General features: G+C 40.3%; 1 protein-coding gene across 8 annotated transcripts in view; it reads left to right on the top strand.

Moving 5' to 3' along the window:
• Positions 1 to 24,197, top strand: part of FAM169A (family with sequence similarity 169 member A) — a 93,705-nt gene that overhangs the window by 15,415 nt on the left and 54,093 nt on the right. The window contains exons 1-3 of one of the 8 annotated variants that reach the window (XM_042941042.1): positions 7,014 to 7,096; positions 13,927 to 14,073; positions 18,235 to 18,317. The exons of 1 other annotated variant lie outside the window; for it this stretch is intronic. Coding sequence is in view for 1 of the 7 variants with exons in the window: in XM_042941033.1 (XP_042796967.1) it covers positions 7,062 to 7,094 (33 nt within the window). In the remaining 6 variants the exon portion in view is untranslated. Of the gene's footprint in view, positions 1 to 4,442; positions 4,466 to 6,151; positions 6,352 to 6,547; positions 6,778 to 6,975; positions 7,097 to 13,926; positions 14,074 to 18,234; positions 18,318 to 24,197 lie in introns of those variants that run through there. 6 more of the 8 variants (XM_042941058.1, XM_042941050.1, XM_042941088.1 and 3 more) reach the window with 6 other exon arrangements.

The following is a 24,197-nucleotide window of genomic DNA, read 5'->3' as shown; positions in this document are numbered from 1 at the left end:
CCTGCAATAAGAAAGGCAAACATTTTGCATTTCTGTGATTAGCAACAGTATACCTATTATTAGACATTCATGGTATTTATACATTTTGGCTTTCTTAAGAAAAGAAATGCTTCAGGGGTGCCTGCCTGGCTCACCTGGGGGAGCATGTAACTCTTGATCTTCGTATTGTGAGTTTGAACCCCATGTAGGATATAGAGATTACTAAAAAAAAAAAAAAATTAATAAATTAAAAAAAAAAAGGCTGGGACACCCGGGTGGCTCAGTCCATTAAGCTCCCACTCTTGATCTCACAGTTCGTGACATCGAGCCCTGCATCGGGCTCTGTGCTGAGAGCACAAAGTCTGCTTGAGATTCACTTTCCCTCTCTCTGCCCCTTCCCTGCTTGCATACACACACACACACACACACACACACACACACACAGATACACACACACAGTCTCTCTCTCTCTCTCTCTTTCAAAATAAATAAATAAACTTTAAAAAAATAATTTAAAAAAAAAATTTTTTTTTTTCAACGTGTTTTATTTATTTTTGGGACAGAGAGAGACAGAGCATGAACGGGGGAGGGGCAGAGAGAGAGGGAGACACAGAATCAGAAACAGGCTCCAGGCTCTGAGCCATCAGCCCAGAGCCTGACGCAGGGCTCGAACTCACGGACCACGAGATCGTGACCTGGCTGAAGTCGGACGCTTAACCGACTGCGCCACCCAGGCGCCCCAAAAAAATAAATTTTTTAAAAAGGGTAAAAAATGCTTCAATGACCTCTTTGTGAACATAACTTTTTTTTTCTTCCTAAAAGGTTCCTTCAGATAGATTTCCAAGAGTAGTATTACGGTAACACATTCACATTTTCAGAAGTTTTGATATGTATCACCAGGTTGCTTTCTGTAAAGTACAGACAAGTTCTAATTTTATGATCCCTCCCTAAATCCTGATTCTTCCGCTTGTTTTTCATTAAAAATGAAAACATAATTATACTTTTCTGTATATCCTTTATGTATACGGCACGGTGATCACTTTGACCAGTAACTTGTTTCTAGATGACTCTTATCGTTTCTAGACAGCCATTTGTCATCCTTTCTCATAGTGATATTAGAGACTTACTGAGGTCATGTGTGAAATGTGTTAAAAATAAAATGTACTACCTGGTTAAATATGATATTCTTTTCATAGTCAAAACTGATGTGGTTTTTTTTTTCGCCAAGTACTATGGTAGGTAAGTCACTGATTTCTCCAGAATGCAGTTACTTAATAGAGCAGCAAAATCAAAGAATAATATCTCTATAGTATAGCATATATACTATAGAAGAATGTTCCTTTATTTTTTTTTCCAGCTATATCAAGGACTTTGGTTTAGGTTTAACTTTGACTTTTGGTTAGGGTTGCATTTGTTGGCAAGTAACGGAAGATTGGAGGTAGGTTGTGTGGAATTGGTGTGGCAGCTCCAGAATGTCATCATTGTCCCAGGTTCCTATCTCTTGGCTGGGGTATAGTTACACACGGATTTCATTCCCTTGGTCAGCTCATGGCTTCAAGATGGCTGCTCTGATCCCAGACATAAGTCTTCCTCCCAAGCAGGAAGAAGAAAAAAGCACAAATGGCAAAAGGCAAAGGGATATCTGAATCTTTTTTTTTTTTTATCAGAAAAATAAAGCTTTCTTGAAAGCTATACTGAACAATCTTTTGTTTACATTCCATTGGCCACAGTAACTGTATAACTATCCCAGTTGCAAGAGGAATCTGGGGAGGAAAATAGTTTTAGTTGGACACATTGCCACCCTGAACAACATAGGGGCTGTGACAGAAAAGCGGGGGGAATGGATATTAACTAGGCAAATTGGCAGTATCGGCCATCGATGTAAATATGTATATAATTTTTCATTAGTAATATGAAAAATACCACGTGTTATTTCCCTTAAACCCAAATTGAACTTACCAAATACTCTGTGATTAAACTTCTGTTTCACATTAGACCAAAGCAAACTAGAAAAAAACAAGTGTAACTGGACTTCTCAAACCTGTCATTTCTCTTGTTCTTCAGGTTCTTTCCACCTGCCTCCCTCAACCCTGCGCATAGTATCACTCAGGAATTTGACATCTGCAGACAGTAGTAGTGCCTGACAAAGAAAACCCCATCAAAGTGCTGCATTTAATCCCGAAAGCATTCCTGTGACATATTTCATAAACCAGAGAAAGAAACAAAGCATTCTACGGTATGGAGTCCTATTTTCTTCTAGTCCAAGGAGGAAGGATTGCTTCCTCATTTCGCCTTTGCCATGGCTGACATTATCAGCCAACTAGTTAATCCATTGGCTAACATTTTAGATCTGGAAGTCCCTGGGCTGCTTCATTCATTAAAACTTTCCTACTCTGATTTTAGGAATTTAAAACGTATATACTCTATATATTAGATCCTGGTTCTACACATTTTAGTCTAATGGAGGGTCAGTGATGGTAGTAAATCTCTTCTGGGGAATCGTATTTCTTCCATAGACTAAGTAAATATAAATATAAATAAAACTTATAATTAGTCTCTGGAACCTAAAAAAAATAAAAACTTGGGGGGCGCCTGGGTGGCTCAGTCGGTTGGGCGTCTGACTTCAGCTCAGGTCATGATCTCACAGTTCGTGGGTTCAAGCCCTGCATCAGGCTCTGTGCTGACCGCTTGCTCAGAGCCTGGAGCCTACTTCAGATTCTGTGTCTCCTTCTCTCTCTGCCCCTCCCCTGTTCATGCTTTGTCTTACTCTGTCAAAAATAAAATAAAAATGTAAAAAAATAAAAATTAAAAAAAAAAAACAACTTGGAGAGCAATTACCCTTGAAAGATGCAAAACGGTTTAAAAAAAATTTTTTTTTTAACATTTATTTATTTTTGAGACAGAGAGAGAGAGAGAGAGCATGAACAGGGGAGGGTCAGAGAAAGAGGGAGACACAGAATCTGAAACAGGGTCCAGGCTCTGAGCTGTCAGCACAGAGCCAGACGCGGGGCTTGAACCCACGGACTGCGAGATCATGACCTGAGCCGAAGTCGGATGCTTAACCGACTGAGCCACCCAGGCGCCCCCAGAACGGTTTTTAAAAAATATTTTTGCCTTTCAAAAACTAACAGAGGATACAGTTTTGTTTAACACATATGAGGAAGTCTTACAAGTTTTCTAAGGGTTTAATTTTCTCTTCATGTCCAGGAAAATACCACTAGATCTAAGAAATAATTTAAACATGAAAGCAATGAGAATTTGGTATGTTTTAGGGCTTCAAAAGCAAAATCCAATCATATGGCATAGGATTTTGTGCACATAAAAGGTGGTATGGAATACTGGTTAAGGAAGTGTACTACTGAGCCATAGTGCTAGAATTATTAGCTGTGTGACCACGGGCTAATTACTTAGCTTCTCCGTGTGCGCCTCAGTCTTTTGTAGGTTAAATGGGGACAATATTAGTATGTACTTCAAAGGATGAGTGTGAGAAATAAATGAGTTAATTTCCACAAAGAAGTTAGTAGAATGAGTACCTGGGCATTTGTTAGCAGTCAAAAACATTAGCCGTTATTTTAGCCATTAGGAACTCCTCTTTTCCAGTGCTAGGACTCTTCTCTTGTAAGCAACCTCCAAAATCCAGTTGTGGCAATCTTCTCTTAATATAGTTCCACCCTTGGGTCGCCTGGCTGGCTGAGTCAGAAGAGTCTGTGACTCTTGATCTCTGGGTCATGAGTTCAAGCCCCACATTGGGTGTAGACATTACTTAAAAAAAAAAAAAAAGGTTCCATTCCCCTTTGAACATGTACTAAAAATGCAATGGAAACTCTTAGCATGTTTCCTTATGCTTGTAACTTAACAAAATAATAATCAGAGCAAGCATATGCAACAACAAAAACCAAAGCAATAGTCCTTTTATTCTCTACAAAACTATTTATGTATGTATGTATGTATGGTATGTATGTATGTATGTATTTCTTATTTCTAAATATTTACTTACTTTGGGGAGACCGCAAGTGGGGGATGGACAGAGAGAGGGGAACAGAGGATCCAAAGCAGGCTCTGTGCTGACAGCACAGAGCCCAATGTGGGGCTCGCACCCAGGAACCATGAGATCATGACCTGAGCCCAAGTCAGACAGACGCTCAACTGACTGAGCCACCCAGGGGCCCCTTTACAAAACTTTTTAGACCAAAGCCTCAAATATATTTCAAAATGTTTTGGTAGTCATTCCAGCATGTATTAATCTGATAAAGGCTCACTTTTTAGTTCTTTGCCCACTAATTGCTCATGGATCCCCAAGACTATGGGGTAACAGACAAGCAAGATTTAATGAATCGTGGCCAAAGAAGTAAGTAAATGATTTTTTTTTCTTAAACACCCAAGGCCACATAATGTTGCAAGTAGAGAAGAGAATGAAGTCAGAGTGTCCTCACAGAACACTCCTCACATAAGTAGGAGACAGAACTTCTTCAGTGGTTCTCTGAAGGTAGGATCCTTGCCATAGGAAGACAGCTGGGTTTAGCTGCCTGGATGGGGTCGGGCTGGGTGGGTATGGTTCTGATGCCCACCAGAGTGGCCAGACATTTGGGAGACAAGCCTCTCAAGCACAAGTACTCACCCACAAAACTTATAGCTAAAACTCAATCACGCCCATGATTTCAAACATTCGGAACAAGTTGTTCTGTCTAGCTTTGTACTGGGGCTTACAGCTTCAACAACTGCAGCCTCTGGTAGCAAAAAGAAGAATATTTTCCCAAAGTGGCAATTGTTTGGGATTACCCTGGAGACTCCTACTTCCGTACAGCTCTAAAAATAGAAATTCAAAGGTTTTATAACTTCATTCATTTAACATTTGCTGTGCATAAAAACCGAACTATTCAAAATTCCTGCTCAATTAGGTCTAGTTTGTTAAGGTCCACTAAAAATGGTAAATCTTTGGCATGTAACATTTAAGATTTCTGCTAAATGTTACAAATTAAACATAGTAGATGTGACCTTATTTTTTAAGAGCAACTCGAGGCAGAAAAGCCTATCCAATTAAAAAAAAATCTGAATCCAGTATGTCTCTATCAACAAGTCTTCTCTGAAGTATTTATTGACCTTGTTGATCACTATTAAATTTGTGAAAGACTGGTATTGTGATTGCTAAGTATTTTTGAGGAGTGAAAGAAACAATCTGAAATTCACTGGATGAGCTGAAAACAATGCCACAGATCTTGGATGTTTATTTTCCAGAGTTTGTGTATAAAAAGAGGTCTTAAAATTACATAGAATACTGATCCTCAATACATTTCTTAAACATATTTAAACTATGCAATGCATTACTTTTAAGAAATCTACCACGCTTTAAATACTTGAGAGCATATCTTTCTTTCGTGGGAGTGTAATTAGCAAAAGGGCCCTGAAGTGAGTTAGGAGCGGGAAGAGGAAGAAAGGAGGATGGGGCCGTCATCCTTCTGGGTCTGGGCTAGTTTGCTTGTTCTACATTCTGAAAGAGAAAAGGTCAACGCAGGAAATTTAGTGATTCCTTATTATCTTAAGATGGAAGTCATGGCTCTTGGACTCGTCCAGACTGTGCATGGAGAGTTCCTTTTCCCTTGCATCCTCCTAGGTAGCGGTGGGTTTAGGAAGGAGGTGGCGGGGCGCAGGCCCACGGTCCTCGCCCGCGCTCCCTGCATCCGAGTCCAGAGGCCAGGATGTCTTGGTTCACCCAGTATACATTCTGGGAGGGCCCGCGCCATTGCCAGACTGGAGGAGATCTCCGCTGGCGTGTGCAAACGGGATTCTGCGAATGTTGACATTAAAGGAATACGCAAATTCAGCGTCGTAGTCCCCGCAGCTTACCCGCACCTATTTTTATATCTAAGCCAAGGTCACTCTTTAATACCGGGCCACAGCCTGAGCTGGGGCGTCGCGCCCTGCCTTGTGACGGCGGCCCAGGCGGGCCGAGCGGGCGCCAGGGGCGAGGCGGGGGCCGCGCGGCGCCCCCCGGCTGGCCCGGCCGGCACCTGCCCGGAGGCCGTCTGAAGGCCGGGTCCGGAGGGAGGCAGGGCGGCGTCCCCGGCGCCGAGGAGGGGCCGCGCGGCGCGGGCGGGGGGATTCGCGGTGGGCGCGGGCGCTGCGCGGCAGCAAAGGCTGGAGGCGCTGCGGCGCCAGTGCGTCACGCCGGCGGAGGGCACGGTGGGCTGCGGCCGACCCGCCGACTAGGAGCCGGGCGTCCGGGGCGAGGGGGAGGCGGCCGTACCCGCCCTGGCAGCCGCGAGCGACGCGGCCCGGGACCGGCCGGGGGTCGCCAGCGAGCCGCCGGCTCCATTCATTCCCGCGGCTCCGCCTCCTTTCCCGGGCTCCGGTGGCTCCGGAGGCGCGTCCGAGGTGAGTGCGCTGTCCGTCCCGGGCGGGGGCCGCGGGCTGAGGCCGAGGCTGCCGCGCCCGACCCCGCGCCCCGCCGGCTCCGGCCCAGCGCCCCCGCGGGCGGCGACGCGGGCCGCCGGCTGCGGGCCGCCTTGTGGACTCGGCCGCGACGCAGGCCCACGCCGGCCTCCCGGGCCCTGGGCGCGCGTCCAGCTGCCGGCGGCCGGCCGCGTCCCCCGAGGGGCGTGTGGCGCGTCCCCAGGTGCGCGGGCCTCCGCGTCAGAGCCACCATTTTGTGTGAGGGAATGCCGCCTTCTTCCTTGGCTGGCCTGGGATCGGCTTTGGCTCCCCGGCTGCTGCGTGCCGAGCCCCCTCCCCTCCCACTGCGCCCCACCTGGAGCCTGGCCGCGCTCGCCCGTTGCCCTGGCTCGGTGGAAAGCGGACCTGGTGAGGCGGCGCGCCGAGGCGTTTAGGCTCGGGTTCAGCCACGCAGGTGGCCTCCGGAGATGCTCTGCCCACCTCCCTTGCATTTAACCTCTGGAATAGATAACTGTATAGATTCTCTTCTAGAATGAAGGGCATCGCAATTTTGTTCTAATTCTTAGCCGCCCATTGTGCAGTTTTTCGAGGCCTGTGCCCCAGGAGATCGGTGGGTGAAGCATCGAGCCCTGGGTTGTTTATGCCTCGGGGATCTGGATTGCATTTACTCCTATTATTGTCCTTTGGAAGAAATGATGAAACCTCTGACTCGATTCTGGAAACTGGTGTGGGTATCTTAGGTTATTTTAGATTATTAGAGTAGATTCTAAAATAACCACCTGATGCAGGCCCCCTTCCCCCTTGGAGAGATCCTTTGGAAACATCAATTAAAATGCTCAAGTGTGAGGATTTTTGAGGGGGTTGGGGCTGAGCGAGCAGGTTACTCAGAGACTACCGGAAGGAAAAGTTGTAATTGTATTCAGAACTGTTAGGCACTTTGTGATTTTCAAGGTTCCTCAGAATTTGGTAATTTTTGTTTTGATTTATCTTCTGGCAAATGTGCTTGAGTACCTAGTGGATTATACTTGTGCCGTTTGTATTTTATCAGTGCATCACAGACAGGGATTAAAACCTGGCATGGTGGCTGTTGCATAATACACACGTTTGGGCCTCGGAGGGAAATCACCAAAATAGATCTGTACCATGTATTATTATTATATGCTTGCATTGGCAGATTGATAGCATGTAAGTTGTACCGGATATCTTTGCAAACTATAGCTTCTTTTTCTCCTACAGGAGAAAAGGTTTTTCTGGTCTGCGGACCGGACTGAGTTTTCCTGTTGAGGGTGGTGGGGCTTTGGACAGGGAATGAAATAGTGAGAGGAACCTGGGAAACATCTATGTGTGGTAAGACTTACAGTACAAAGATGAAGAGTCTTTGAAGGAAAGCTTGTAGGTGTCATAGTAGCCTCCTCTTTTTGAATTTATGATGAGGATTGGCTTAGGGAATTTAGAAATAGGTTATGACTGGTGATACTAGCCTGCTGCACGAGTGATTATAGTAACCAGAGGTGCCTTACCTGTGGATTTAAGGTTCTGAAAAGTTTCAAATTAGTCTCACCTGAGATTCGTCCAAAACAGTATTAGACTCATTACAAACGGTATCATTTCCTAATAAAGGTATAGTATATGTCAAAGGACTTAACTCTTGAATTGGAGAAAACAAAGTGTTTTATAATTAGATGCTCTTGAGAGTAAAATGTCATTGCCACCCTCCTTATGAAATTACTCTCAACTTTTTTTGAATAGTTGAAGACTTCCATTAATTCTTTATAAACAAGTGATTCCATATCATGGGCCTTTCCTAGCAGAAATGTCATGCCTCTCCTAAATGACGTGTTCCAGGAGGAGAATTATGGAAGTGACAGGGACCTCGGACATGGAGAGATGAGTCTTGTTTTTTTAGGAAACTTAAGGAAGCACCGATTGTTTTCTAGGGGTTACAGGTGCCCTGATTGGATGTGTCTTAGGTCCGTGGGGAACGAGATTGTTCCTCCCAGCACGTTCAGCTCTGAGCCAGACACAGTTCCTGCACCTTTAAATTCTGTAAATGCACAGGTTACAGAGGTTCACTGATTTGGTGCTACTGGCCTTATTAACTCCAGTTTGAATTAACGTAGTTGGAGATTTTGGGCATCATGTTACCAATATTTGAGAAATTGAAAAGGAAAAAGGCCTTTCAATATTTTTCTCCATTAGCTTTTATCTAACCCTTTCAAACCCTTACATGTGTTATGTTCAGTAATATGCCTAAAAATGCAGAGATTTTCTTTTTAAAGGTAATTAGAATTTAAGAGGATTGAGTATTCAGGCAGAGTATTCAGGCAAAAATGTGTCAAGGGTTCTGTAGAAAGGATTGTAAGTTGACTAGGAAGTGAAACAAAACCATCATGTTTCTTCCCATTTCTAAGATGTTGTGAATCTGAAATGAAAAAGGAATTGCATGGTTATTGTGTTTGAGATGATTTTCTCTTCACACATCATTAGGCTTCTGATCCGTTGTATATTTAACCCTGAAATTAAAGTTCTAAATTTGGCATGCTTCACTGGTAGTAGGGCATTTCACAATTCTTTACAACAACAACAACAACAACAACAACAAAATTACTGGAGGTTGAATTTATTAAGAAAAAGGTGTCATGGTTTAAAAATAATCAGGAAAAAGCTGATAATTTACTAAAGATAACCTAAATAGACTCATTCGGTTTCAGGGCTGGTATGAGATCTTATCTGCTTTGTAGGAGGGAACTACTCATTTAGTCCCACCTATTCTTTGTCCAGAAAGTTTGTGACTCATCACATGTTTTTAAAAATATGTATCATTTTTAGCTACTACCTGCTCCAGTGAGGTGTTAATTTTAGGCTACACCAAAGGGTGTTTTCATTTATTCAACAGAGTGTCTGTTGTACCTTAAGGGGCACAAGGGGTGCCTGGGTGGCTGGGTTGGTTAAGTGTTTGAGCCCAGCGTCAGGCTCTGTGCTGACAACTCAGAGCCTGGAGCCTGCTTCATATTCTGTGTCTCCTTCTCTTTCTGCCCCTCCCCGTTCGTGCTTTGCCTCTCACTCAAATAAACATGAAAAAAGTTAAAAAAAAAAAAGGACACAAAAACAAGTAGACCTCACCTTCATGGAGTTTATAGTGAAGTATTGTGTATTAAAATGTTAAAGATTTCCTTAAAATCTAACTGCACACAGAGTTTTGCAACTATGAATCGGGAACAAGTCAATTTAATAAATTACATTTTTAATCTTTATTTTTTATTATTTTTATCTTAAATTTTTTTTTAATGCTTATTTATTTTCGAGAGAGAGAGAGAGACAGAGCATGAGCAGGGGAGGGGCATAGAGAGAGGGAGACACAGAATCCAAAGCGGGCTCCAGGTTCTGAGCTGTCAGCACAGAGCCCGACGCAGGGCTTGAACCCACGAACGCAAGATCGTGACCTGAGCTGAAGTTGGATGCTGAACCGACTGAGCCACCCAGGCGTCCCCAGTAAATTATATTTTTAAAAAAGAAGTGCCAAAAAATAATAAAAGAAGTGCCAGATTGCATGTATGTGTGAGGGGAAACCCCCTGCATTTATGGGTTGTACAGTGGAGAGGGTTCAGTTGCCGAAAGAAACTGAGGAGGGAAGAATACTAAGGAATGGAATTGTCTGGAGTGTTGTCCAGGGACAGGGATGGTGGGGAGTGGACTTATAAGCAGTAGAATGGTCAGTTGGGTTTGGTCTGAATCAAGGTCAGGTGAGAATGAAACTAATTCACTGAATTTGGGAGTTGAGAGGTTATTGGAGGCCTTAAGAGGAGTAATATCAGGGTGGGCTGGGTGGCTCAGTTGGTTGCACGTACGACTTTTGATTTCAGCTCAGGTCATGATCTCATGGTTGGTGGGAATTGAACCTGGTGTTGGGTGTGGGCCCACAGCAAGGAGCCTGCCTGGGATTCTTTCCCTCTCTCTCTCTGCCCCTCCCCTGCTCACACTCTCTTTCTCACCCTCAAATAAACAAATAAATAAACTTAAAAAAAAACTGTTTAATAGGGGTGCCTGGGTGGCTCCGTCGATTAAGTGTCCAACTTCAGCTTGGGTCATGATCTCATGTTTCATGGGTTTGGGCCCCGCGTCGGGCTCGTGCTGAATGCTTGCTCAGAGCCTGCAGCCTCCTTCGGATTCTGTGTCTGCTTCTCTCTCTGCCCCTCCTCCGCTCATGCTTTGTCTCACTCTGTCTCTCAAAAATACATAAATGTAAAAATAAAAAATTAAAAAAAAGTTTAATTGAAAAAATAGGAACTCCCCCGTATTATTAATTTTATAGTTTAAAATATTTTACACATATACCAGTACATACTAGTGCTTTCAAGTTTGATAATACCTGAGGACCTAACTCTGATTCTTCACTTACCAGTAGTTATTATCCAGAGGCAGTATAATAATCCGCAATTCAAGCCAAATAGACGTAGGTTTGAAACCTGGATTTGCTGTTTCTAGCTGCCTTTTAAGATACATGGGCCTCAGTTTCCTCTTCTAAAAGGTAGTTATAAGAGAGCCTGTCTTAAAATGTTGTTGGTAGAATTAAATGTGATAATGTATCTAAAGGTGAGCTATTAATATTATCAATGAAATTAGGATAATTTTTAGTACCAATTTCAGTGTTTCTCATCTTCCTCTCTTTTATTATCTTTTTTTACCCTGTGTTCAATACAACACTTTGTTAAGGTATGTTTCAAGGCAACAATTGTCATTTTCAAAATTGTGATCTACCACTTGTTAGTCGGAGATTTTGTACTGCATGGGATAAAGTATAAGCCTTTTAAACCTTTTGTAGTTTTTGTGGATTCCAGATGAAGAACGTATCTTTTTTTTTTTCAAGTATATACTTTTTTCAGTTATCTCTACACCCAACCTGGGGCTCAGACTCATGATTCTGAGATGAAGAGTTGAATGCTCTTCAGATTGAGCCATCCAGGCATCCCAGAACCTGTCTTCTAATTTTAAATGTGGCCCTGTTTTCTATTAATTATTTATGCTCATGATGGAAAATATAGCTAAATTTACCAAAAAGCAAGCACATGTTTGAAGTCTTGACATTTGGCCTTAGAATATAATGCATATCTAAAACTACTTGAGGGGTGTCTGGGTGGCTCTGTAGGTAAAGTGTCTGACTTTGGCTCAGGTCATGATTTTGCAGTTCCTGAGTTCGAGCCCTGCATTGGACTCTGTGCTGACAGCTTGGAGCCTGGATCCTGCTTTAGATTCTCTGTCTCCCTTTATCTCTGCCCCTTCCCTGCTCATGCTCTCTCTCTCTCTCTCTTTGAAAAGTAAACATTAAAAAAATATTAAAAAAAATAAAAGTACTTGAAATTAATTTTAAGACTGAGATTTATCGATAATATTTTGTAAACCATAAAAAAGAAATTGATGTGATTCTGAATAAATTTTGTTTGGAGAATACAAACTTTTTATATCTGAGTATCTTCTCAGAATGGCCAAAAAAAGCATAGTTTTATGAAATGATTCATATGGTTTTACAGTTTCATGTACAAATGACCACTCAGCTGAAGTCTGTGGGCTCTTGGCCCTCCTTTCCAGAACTTTGACACTGGCTTGGATGGAGACAGGGATGTTCTTGTACCTGTACCTGCAGAAGGGCCGAGAAAAGTTTCCCCTGTCCTGTGTTGGAACGTGCCAGCTATAACTAACAGTAGTCTTTGATTAGCTAGTTGGCTGTGTTTTCATGTGGTATAATTCATTTGTGGCTAGCGTTTATTGTTAGCATGGCCCATTCTTTTTACCCTTTAGATACAGGCAAATAACTCTTCTCTTTTCATCTGGGTATTGACTCTTCAGATATTTGAAGGGCAGCATTCTTGGCCTCCCTTCCCCAAGACTTCCCTTCACTAATTTCTCCTCATTCCTGTTCCTCATCCATTGTACCATGGTGTCTAGATCCTTTGCCATCCTGGTGGTTTTCCATTGCAGGCATTCCAGTGTTTCAGTGTGATTTTTCTTAAAATGTGATCATCCGAGTGGAATCAAAAACAGTGGATGCTGTCTGACCCATGAAAAGTGCAGGGATACTTTTCCGTCTGTGGATCTGGATCGTCATAACCTTAATAAAGAAGCACCATTCTAAGGTTTTTTGGCTTTAACTTAAGAAAAACTTGCTCATGGTTCATTTTGAGTCTACTGTCATGTAAATTTCAAGGTCTTACTTGTCTCTGGCCTTCAGCAACGAATAATTTAAGAACTATAATGCCACTTAGTGAATTTCATTTTTTCTTTAGCTCTATTGTATAGTAATTAAATAAATATTTAGTAGGCATTTTACTTTGTCAGTTTTTGTGTTTCCCATTTAGTTTTTAACTTTTCAAACAGTTGGCTTTCTTATTTTTGAATTTCTAAAAGATATTTCGTAGGATTTATATTCTCTGAGGCCTGAATTTTTTTTACTCACCATTAACTCTGTGCCCATTGTGAGATGTGGCTGCACTGACTACATGACTTATCCACTGTCCTAACAGATTATTCTCAAGATTTTTCTCAGATTATTCTCTTATACTGTTGCAAAGAGAGTTGCTCAGAACATTTTCATGCATGCTTCCTGGAACACTTTGCTGTCTCTAGGCTGGTTGTATACTTGTGCAACATAATACATGATACCATATTATTTCTCAAGTATTTGAACTCGTTTACACTCTTACCAGTGTATCTTAAGTGGTCCTGTTGATTCACTACCTGTCCCAACACTTAATCTGAATAGATATCTTAAAAAAATATGAATAGATTTCTTAATTTTTGCTCATTTAGTGGGTACAAAATGGTACCACTTTTTTAGTGTTTACTGTTCAAAGAGAGAGAGAGAGCATGAGCAGGGAAGGGGCAGAGAGAAAGGGAGACAGAGAATCTAAAATGGTACAAAATGGTATTTAATTGTGGTCCCAATTTGCGTTTTCCTGATTATGAATAAAGCAGAGACTCTCTTTATATGTGTTTATTAAACAGAAAAAACACAAAACAACGGTTGGCTTCGTATTGTGTAGTAACCATTTAAAAATGCTGGAGACGGTGCATCTAACATCTGAAGAGAGAATATTGCAAGATTTAAAAAATCTTCCTCCTACAGAGTGACTAAACAATATGTTTGATGTACTCTGTGATATTTGTGCGATCAGATACATCCTGGATCATACTGGCCTTCTGTCTTGACCTGGGAACCTGGCCCCCAGGTTAAATCCCTTGGAGACCGATTGCCTAGGTTTAGAGCCTGACTGCCACTTAGTAGCTGTATGATTTTGGACAACTTACTTAACTTCCCCACACCTGAGGCTCCTAATTGGGAGACTTAAGAATATCTGCCTTAGAGGGTCTTTTGGAGGAATGAGTGAGATAAGATGTGTAGAGTGTTAAGCTCACGCCTAGTGAAAGGCAAACAAACAATAAATGGTAGTTCTGTCATCATTGGGAAGCACATTTCAGTTTTAAAAAATAATTATAAATGAATTTTTGATGTTACTACCCTTTTGTAAATTAAGACATTTTTTCCTGTCTTTTTTCTCCAAGTAATCAGGTATAGACACAAGTTATTGGTCAGAAGAGGCAGTAGATAATTTTACCCATCCCACTTTTCATGTGTCGATAAAGTGGATTTTGCTTCCCTGGGGTTCTGAGGTTGGTAGCACAGATGAAGAAAAATCACATTAACCTGTGGTAAGTATACTAAAAGAAGTACGCGTGAGGTACTTACCGGAGTTTCTCTACTTGTCTCCTTTAGTTCTATTTATTAATCTATCCTACCTAAAGCTGTGGGAACAACTGTCTGACTTAAATGTCTTTTTCCTGCTCAAGAGCCTTAAATTGCCTCCTGCATCCCAAATACAGTTCAGACTCTTTAGTCTGGTATTCTTAGCCTTTAATGTTCTGTACAGAGTTTATTTTCCTTGTGTTTCTACCACTACTTCTAATATACCTCAATTCTCTTGGTAAATCCAACGCGCCATTTTCAACATGCTTTCTGGCTTCCACGTAGTATGCTCCGTCTTTTTAGAGGGTTTTCCCCTCTATCACTGTTGAAGGTCCATGGATAGCTTTTCACCTAGCCTCAGAGCCGTACATGTCTCAGCTGTAGCGTTTCTTCCTCCTGGCACCACTGTGTGATTTGTTTCCACAAACTTTTGTTCAGTCCTTCATTTATTCATTTATTTAGTAAACATGGATCGAAGTCAGACAGGAAGGCTCCTACTATCACTTACCTCTTTTTCTCCTGGGTGTGCTGCCCACGAGAGGCAAGAAAACAATTTACTTCATCTGGGTAAGCAAACCCACCTGAGGTTGCAGGAGGCGTGGGAGAACAGGTGCATGGAGCCACGGATGGAAGTGCCGAGTTGGAGAGGCCTGGAGGGAGAGAGGTGTGGGTAGCCTGTGGTCCCGAATCTGCTGTTTTTCCAAGTTGGTATGCTCCTCTGCCCATAGTGGCAACCGTTGGTTACATTTCTTAGTTGTGTAGTGAAAGTATGAGGGGCTGGGGTGGTGATTGTGACTTGGCAGCATATTTCATAAATTGTTTGCCAGTATTAAACACCAGGTTTGGTTTGGCTATTGCTTTCTCTTTGGGCTAGGTGTATTTTCTTTGAAGTGAAAACATCAGTCTTCTTTATGGTTTTAAATGAGATAAGCCTCTGTGATACTTTATGTCAAAGATACCTACAACATTGTGCATTTTGTTGAGACTCCTGTTTTTAACAAGTGCTCGTGTCCTTGAGTTTTGCTGTGCCAAACTCCTGTTAACTTGAATGAAACGTTATAAAATTAGATTTGTTACATGGTAAAGAAGCTGGGTCAAAGGATTTTAGTTTCTCTCACGTTGAAATGAAAGCAAAATTTTATGGTGCATTTATTTAAATCCTTCTCATTGTGCTTTTTCCCCCTGAGATTTTTACTTGTTTATTTATATATTTACTTATTTATTTTTGAGAGGGAGACACAGAATCTGAAGCAGGCTCCAGGTTCTGAGCTGTCAGCACAGCGCCTCACATGGGGCTCGAACTCACTAGCTGTAAGATCATGACCTGAGCTGAAGTCGGACGCTCATCCGACTGAGCCACCCAGGCGCCCTTCCCAGAGTTTTGTAAACTGCTTCTGTGAGATAGAAACAGAATCCAGGTAATGAGGTACTGGAGTAGCTGCTGGCATCTTCTAGAGGCAAATCTATTCTTTTTGCGGTACAATATGTAGTCATTCAAGTGGAAGCTTCAGTTACAGGTGATTTCTGTTTCTTTGCATATGTATCTGAGCAGTATAAGTAGTTTTACTTTATAAGTAGTTTTACTTTTTTTAAGTATTTATTTTAAGAGAGAGAGGGAGCTAGCAAGCAGGGGAGGGGGGGGAGAGAGAGAGAGAGAGAGAGAGAGAGAGAGAGAGACAGAGGGAGAGAGAATGTCAAGCAGGCTTCTGCACTGTCAGCACAGAGCCCGATGGGCTCGAACTACTAACGTGAGATCAGACCTGAGCCAAAACCCAGAGTGGGATGCTAAACCGACTGAGACTCCCAGGTGCCCCAGCTCTCTCTATATCTTGCTCAAAATGTATTGATAGTTAAGAATTGAGTATCCATTCTTGGGTGTGGTAAAATTTAGTATTTTGTGTTCTGACTTATCTTTGCTTATGAATCTTATTTCAGCCCAAGAGTCTGTTTTGCCTCCCCAGGATAGAATATGGCCCCCCCCCCCTCCAGTCACGTTCTCTCTCCCTTGTAGTTTGGATGCAGGCACGTAAACCAAATCTTGTCACTTAGATGCATCCAAGAGAGATTACGTTTTCATGTTTAAATGATTTCTTAGATCTAGGACAATCTTCCTAGATATGAAGAGAGAACTAATTCTTAAAAAGAAAACTAGTAATATTTCTCCTGATATATGCAATCAATCTTTAACTACGGTAGGACTCCTAAAAGGCTCTACTTTTAGACACAGCGTTGTGATAAAAAGAACAGGCCTCAGAGCTAGACTGCCTGGATTAAAATACTAGTTCTGCCACTTAACTAGGGTGTGCCCTTGAACAGGCTACTCAGCTTAGTTTCCTCATCTGGCAAGTGAAGGTAATTAAATTCCTCACTTCATCGGTTTGTGATAACAACTATTTCTGGGAATACATGGGAAGTGTTTTGAATAGAATAGGCACACAGTCCGTTGTTGGCTCAGTGATGATTACTTCAGAAGATGATTTTGCTTCCTACTTAAAATAAAAACAAACAACAGGTATGAATGCTTTTTAACTTTGTGCCCCGTTAACCATAAACTTGCGGACAGTCCTCACCCATAGGTAATCAAATCTTTTTCCTTTCTCAGAGGACAGAAATGGATTTGTGCACCGTGTTGAGCCTATCTGAGATTTGATAGCTGGAGCACTTTGCTCACTGGTTTCATTTTTTGTCATGTTCAGAACCTTAGCTCTAACACTGGAGAAGGATTTAGGATTTAGAGCCTTGTGTAGGGCAGGATGGAGAGAAGAATAAAAAGAGAGAGATTGTTGAGCTAATGTACAGCAGCTAGGTGAGTTAGGGAAGAAAAGGATGTTAGAAAAAAGGGAAGAATCAAGAGAAGAATCATAATAAGGTTCAGGAACAGGCTTTTTGTGTAAAACGTTGAGAGCATTACAGATTATGTTGCTTGGATACCTAACCTATTTTCAATGTTGGGGAAACAGGATCATGACTTGGATTGGTTGCGATAATTATTTTTTTTTCTAAGAACTCTTTCAGCTCTAAAATGTCCATATTTTTTTGATATTCCGTTCGCCCTAAAGCCCCCAAGTAAAAATAATTATAAGAATTTTGAAAGAATTTAGGAACTGAATTTAGAAAATACATTCCCCCTTTTAAAGTGTATATTTGACATCTGGTGATTAACCTTAAATAGGGAAAACCATCACAATTGTAGCAATTTGTTTTTTCTTTTTCATATTTTCTTCCTTAGAACATTCATTCGTTTAAATAGTTATGTAATAATTTAGGGAAAAGGGGTAGAATTATTAAAAGATGGATGTGAAGTAGCTGATGGGCATCTTAGAATTCTTACGTAAGAGGTATTAGTATTGTGTTTTTATACAAGTTAGCCAGGATTAATGAGCATAACATTTGCTTAATTTATAAATTAATTTGGACACTTTTTACACTTCATTATCCATTCTGCGTAAATTTTTTGATGAGTTAGTTTGCTTAAGGCAACACTAAGCTTTCTCATTCATGTAGAACCTATTTAGCCCTTTTGGTTTATCTCATGGGCAGAGCATAAAGTGCTTGACAAAATTTGATCTGACAGCTTTACAGTTATGTAACATAGAACAGAAGCTTAACAACAAAAAAGAGGGAGAAGTGAGTGATTTATCATAGCAACCTATATTTCTGTCTAGAGCTTTACCACTTTTTTCTTGCCTCTAAACTGTAGCAGAACCGCCATAAGGCTAGTAATTTAAAGTCTTAACCAGTATTTTTTCTAAATAATTACAAACATTTAGAGGTGAAAAGGTCCTTAGGATTATCCTGTCCAGTTGCATCACATTACTAATGAGAATACAGAAGCTTGAAGAGGGTAAGTAACTTGCCCAGGGTCACTGACTTAGCTAGTGGCAGAGCTGACCCAGGAACCAGGGTCATAGAATTCCAATTCCAATTGCTCTTTCTGGTGTAATGGGTGAATAGAATACTTAATAACAAGATAATTGTTGCAGTATTTTTCAAAAGGAGCTTTCTTATAACCATGACAAATATGATTTTGCATATTGAGTAAAAATAATTGTATTGGGAGGCATGTCTCATTGTACCTATTCTTCTAGCCCTACTAGTGGTATGATGTTCTGTTTCTTCATGTATAGATTGAAGCTGATAGAAATATCTCACTATATATCCAATGTGGCTGTGGCTTTCTCTTTAAAGTCTTGTATATGGTCCCTTCTCAGTAAGTATTACCTGTTGCTATTAACCAACTGATGTATAATAGTTTCTGTCTTCATTTAAATACTATCAGGTGATTATTTAGCCAATAAAATTGAACACTGAAGCAAGCAGTAATAAAAGTAATGGATCTAAGGAGAGATTTGCAACACAAAAACATTTTAGAAGAGGTGTATGTGTGTGTGTATGTATGTATATGCACATTGGAATTAGAGAAATACTTTCTAATTCTTTTCATATTAAAAACTATGAAACTATGGTTGTTTTTAAACTCTATTCAGAAATCACAACTTGTAAGTAAAATTTCTCTCCCCAGTAATGCTCTTTATGCAAATTTCAGAGTATTTAACTTGTAGGACTACAGGAACACATGATTGTTCCATTTTGTGTTTGTGTGTGTGTGTGTGTGTGTATGAATAATCTTTGGCTAATAATAATAAGCCCAGAAGCAATGTTTTTCTGTTTAAAGACTGTAGTCTAGGGGCGCCTGGGTGGCGCAGTCGGTTAAGCATCCGACTTCAGCCAGGTCACGATCTCGCGGTCTGTGAGTTCGAGCCCCGCGTCAGGCTCTGGGCTGATGGCTCGGAGCCTGGAGCCTGTTTCCGATTCTGTGTCTCCCTCTCTCTCTGCCCCTCCCCCGTTCATGCTCTGTCTCTCTCTGTCCCAAAAATAAATAAAAAACGTTGAAAAAAAAAAAAAAAAAAAAAAAAAATAAAGACTGTAGTCTACAAAGGTTTAAGAATGAAGGGTAATAAATTTGTTTTTACACTTAAATTAATTTAGTCACGTTGTTCTTGTCTTTAGTCATATACCTATAGTGCAGTGTTTTCTAAAATGCACTGATGTATTACTGGTGATTTAGGAGATGCTCTTAAGTGGTTTTAAGATGAGTGTTTAAATGATGGTAGTTAAAAATTTTAATGCTGAATAGGAAAACGTGTAATCCGATGTATCACATTGGTGGTTTTATAGTTACGGGTGAATAAAATATTTCTTAAAAAAGTGGCTTGAGATTCTGATGTATGCTGTAACATGCAGCCTTAAAACCATTGTGCTAAGTGAAATAAGCCAAATGCTAAGAGACAGTTATTGCATTGCCTAGAATAGGCAAATTCATAGAGACAGGTAACAGAATGGTGGTTATTAGCAGCTGGGGAAAGAAGAAATGGGAAATTATTGTTTAATGGGTACATAGTTTCTCTTTGGGATAATGAAAAAGTTGTGGAGATGAACAGTGGTGATGTTTATACAACAGTGTATGCTTACTGCAGTGCTTACTGCTGCAGAATTGTAAATCTAGAAATGGTTAAAATGCTGCGTTTTATATGCATGTTATACTAAATTAAAAAAAAGCAGAGGGGAGGAAATAGGATGAGAGGTGTGTGTATTTTTAAAGAAGCAAATTGGGGGGTGCCTAACTGGCTCAGTTGGTAGAGCATGTGACTTTTGCTCTCAGGGTCAAGAGTCCAAGCCCCCGCATTGGGTGTAGAGCTTACCTAATAAAAAAGAAAACTGAAGAAAAAAAGAAGTCACTTGAGAAATGTATTGAATAGTGATGTAGGCACTTAACACATTGGGGGAAATGTTCGTGGTGGTATGCAAATTATTGAAGGTTGGGCAACACGAGAGGAAAGTTCAGTGGCTTACAGAGAGTGGCACATGTGAGTCTCAGTCTCAGTGAGCTGTGGACTAGTGGGTGGGCAGACACATGACTTTTACCTGAACCGTATTAGATGAGAAACTAAGCCCTCTCTAAGACTGGTTATTGCCCTCAAATTGTCTTATTCCGGGCTATAATCTTGGGTTCTTTATTCAGATCACCTCCTTTGCCTATTTGATAGAATTGTTGTCTTTTTAATAATGAAACCAAAAAACTGCATTTAAAACACGACATTAGCATTTAAAATCTTTTAAAAACCATAGCATAGTAACAGATGAAAATCACCTATAAACTTGCTGTCCCGTCAAGACTACTTTTCATTCTGTGTCCATTTTGTATTCTTTGCCTTGACTTTAAATCTAAATCTAAACTTGTAAATTAAGTTTTTGGTAGCAGGCTTCAAACATTAACTTCTGTTTCACTCCGTATTAAAAAAAATTTTTTTAATGTTTATTTTTGAGAGAGAGAGACAGAGATAGAGACAGAGCGTGTGCAGGGGAGGGCCAGAGAGAGAGGGAGACATAGAATCCGAAGCAGGCTCCAGGCTCCGAGCTGTCAGCAGTGAGCCCGATGTGGGGCTTAAACCCACGAGTCATGAGATCATGACCTGAGCCACAGTTGGATGCTCAATCACCTGAGCCACCCAGATGCCCCTGTTTGATTCTTCAGATTCTAATTACTGTTAGCAAGTTAAATTTTTATTTTTATTCTTAAAAAAAAATTTTTTTTTAAGATTTTATTTTTAAGTAACCCCTACACCCAACAAGGGGCTCAAACTCAAAACCCTGAGATCCAGAGTCACAGGCTCCACCTACTGAGCCAGCCAGGTGCCCCCAGCAAATGAAATTTTTAAATGTGTTTCATTCATACATAGCTTGTTCTGGTAGCTAATTTTCAACAGAGTCTTTTGGTTTAAGGGAAATGGTATAATAGTAATCTTTCTTGAGCATTGTCTAGTCAGTGGTATGGACCATTAAAGGTCTCTTAGGGTGCCTGGTAGTTCAGTTGGCTAAGTGTCTGCCTTCAGCCCAGGTCATGATCTCACAGTTTGTGAGTTTGAGCCCCACTTTGGGCTCTGCTGTAGGTTCGGAGCCACCTTCGGATCTTCTGCCCCTCTTTCTCTCTGCCCCTGCCCTGCTCGCTCGCTCTCTCTCTCTTTCTCTCTCCCTCGCTCTCTCTCTCTCAAAAATAAATAAATAAACTTAAACAAAAATCTCTTAATGCTTTACATGGATATAAAGCTGGAATCTTGTCTACAAGTAAAAACAGTTATACATTCTCTTAACTAGTGTCCTAATTATGTGTCTTTCATCTACTATTGACCATTTGTTTTGTGTTTTTAGCTTGACCTAAAATTTTAATCTTCATTAGAATAGTTAGATCGGACTATAGAATGTAATGATGTATTTCCTTAGTTTGTTTTTACATACTGACTTTGACAGAGATAAAAAGATAGTCTCAAACTAACAAATAAGCTTGCTTAAGTATTGCTGTTTTATTTTATGATCCTTTTCAGACTCCACCATCTTAGTTATATATAGGCTCCTGGTTGGGCTCTCTTAAAATCTTTAGGTTTATTTTTCCTTTTTATAAATTGGCTGGAAATCTTGTGGCATTGCTTTCGTCAATAGTTTGACAAATGTATCTTGCTTTCTCCCTTTATTTAGACTTTTACATTTACTGACAGATGGGCTGAATTGGTGTGTTCTATTTCTAGGTTTTGATTTTAAAAATCAGTTTGATTAAATATATAAATATACAGCATTATTTGAATAAAATAATAAATTATTTGAATAAAATTAGGTTCCCAGTCATATGTGCACCAAGTTTTAAAGTTCTTAGGATCAAGATTTCAGATTATGGTAAAAAAAAAAAAGTTCTCATTATCCTCATATCTTCAAACTTCAGAAAAATATATTTAATTGTATATAATTGTTACTGTATGTGTCCTGTCTTTCATGTGTTTATCTCATATTTCCATTAGATATTCAGTTCTTGGTTACTAATATTTTTGTTGTGATAAAACGTATCTGAAGGTCACTTCAGGGAAAAGTAACTTCTATTTTCTCAGTTGATTTTCTTCTGCCTTTCCCCTTTTAAATTTTCCTTTATCAAAACTGAAGAATTTATTGACAAATAGAGCAGTTCTGCTCTTCAGTTTTTATTTTGGGTAAATATAAAATAGGAAAATTTTAAAACAAAATTATCTGTACTAACTTTATACTTCCTTTAAAAACTGGTAGCTCCAGGGGTGCCTGGGTGGCTCAGTCAGTTAAGCATTGACTTCACCACTCGGGGCTTCGAGCCCTGCGTCAGGCTCTGTGCTGATAGCTCAGAGCCTGGAACCTGTTACAGGTTCTGTGTCTCCCTCACTCTCTGATCCTCCCCACTTACACTCTGTCTTTCTCTCAAAAAGGAAAACATTAAAAAAAAAATAAAAACAGAAGAACTGGTAGCTCAGTATTTGACGTAGATTGTTTTTATTTAACTTTTTATCATGGAGATTTTAAAGAGTACACAAATAAGCATCCTCTCCACAATGCATCTGACAGGTCTCTTAAGTTTTCTTTTTATTTCATTTATCTCTCTCTCTCTCTCTCTCTCTCTCTCTCTCTCTCTCTTATTTATTTATTTATTTATAATGGAGTTGTATTTATTTTTTTTTATGAGTGGGGGAAAAAGGCAGAGGGAAAGGGAGAGAGAGAAACTTAAGCAGGCTCCACGCTCATTGTGGCGCCTGATGAGGGGCAGATCATGACCTGAGCCCAAATCAAGAGTCGGACACTTAACCAAGTGAGCCACCCAGGTGCTGCTCTTAAATTTCTTTTAATTTACATCAATTTCCACTCTTTTTTTTTTAAACTCCATTCTCTGTTAAAGAAGCTGAGTTCTAAATATGGATGGCTGCATACTTATGGTTTCATTTCATGCTTGTCTAATGGCTTGGTTAGATTTGGGTCCAGTGTTCTTGTCATATCATGTGAGAATGCATATGTCTGCTCATCTTAATTTTAGTAAGATTGGTCACTGTAGGTATACAGACCTAACACTAATGAGTGCATGTATCCCTACCAAAATAATCATACCCAAATATTCATAGGAGCTCAACTGTCCATCAGTAGTAGAATAGGTAAACAAACTGTATTTGGTATGATGGAACACTACATAGTAATAAAAGGGACAAATTAACTGGTCTAACCAACAATATTGATGTTTCATACAGAAGTAATGTTGAATGAAGAGAGTTAATGCAACAAAGAGCCTGCTGTATGATTTCAGATATAAGAAGTTCTAAGATGGGCAAAATTGTCTGTTTTAAACGTACTCTAAGACCAATGAAATAATACTACCTTATTAAAAACTTTGCCCCCTTCTGATTGAAATAGCTCCCCTTAATCATATACTCAGTTTCCATAGGTATTAGGATATATTTCCATATCTTATTACATTGATTTGTCTATTCATATGCTTGTCATCACATTGTTTAATGTTTTGATAGTACGGTGCTTTTTTTCTGTTGTTTTTTTTTTTTTAGATTTTATTTTTTTCATGTTTGGTTACTTATTGTGAGAGAAAGAGAAACAGAGCATGAGCAGGGGAGAGTCAGAGAAGGAGATAGAGAATCCTAAGCAGGCCTGATCTTTACCTGTGCCGAAATCAAGAGTCAGATGGCTGGGGCACTTGAGTTGCTCAGTTAAGCATCCGACTTCAGCTCAGGTCATGAATTCATGGTTTGTGAATTCGAGCCCTATGTCAGGCTCTCTGCTGTGAGTGCAGAGCCCACTTTGGATCTTCTGTCCCTCTCTCTGCACCACCCCCCAAATACATAAACGTTAAAAAAAAGATGCCTAATTGACTGAGCCCCCCAGTTGCCCCTAGATTTTATTTTTAAGTAATCTCTACAGCCAAGTTGGAGCTCAAACTTACAACCTTGAGATCAAGAGTCACAGGCTCTATCTACTGCGCCAGCTAGGTGACACCCCTTTTTGTTATTTATTTTATTTTAGTTTTTAGAAGTAGACTCTGCTCAGTGTGGGGCTTGAACTTACAACTTCAAGATCAAGAGTTGTGTGCTCTACTGACTGAGCCAGCCAGGTGCCCCTAAAAAGTTTTATGATAACTTTTTTGTTTTTTTAAATTTGTATTTAAATTTTGGTTAGTTAACATACAGTGCAATATCGGTTTCAGGAGTAGAATTCAGTGGTTCCTCACTTACACACAACA

The sequence above is a fragment of the Panthera leo genome, chromosome A1 (genome assembly GCF_018350215.1).
Source record: "Panthera leo isolate Ple1 chromosome A1, P.leo_Ple1_pat1.1, whole genome shotgun sequence".
In the NCBI taxonomy this organism is placed as follows: Eukaryota; Metazoa; Chordata; class Mammalia; order Carnivora; family Felidae; genus Panthera; species Panthera leo.
This window is presented reverse-complemented; position numbering and strand designations above follow the sequence as displayed.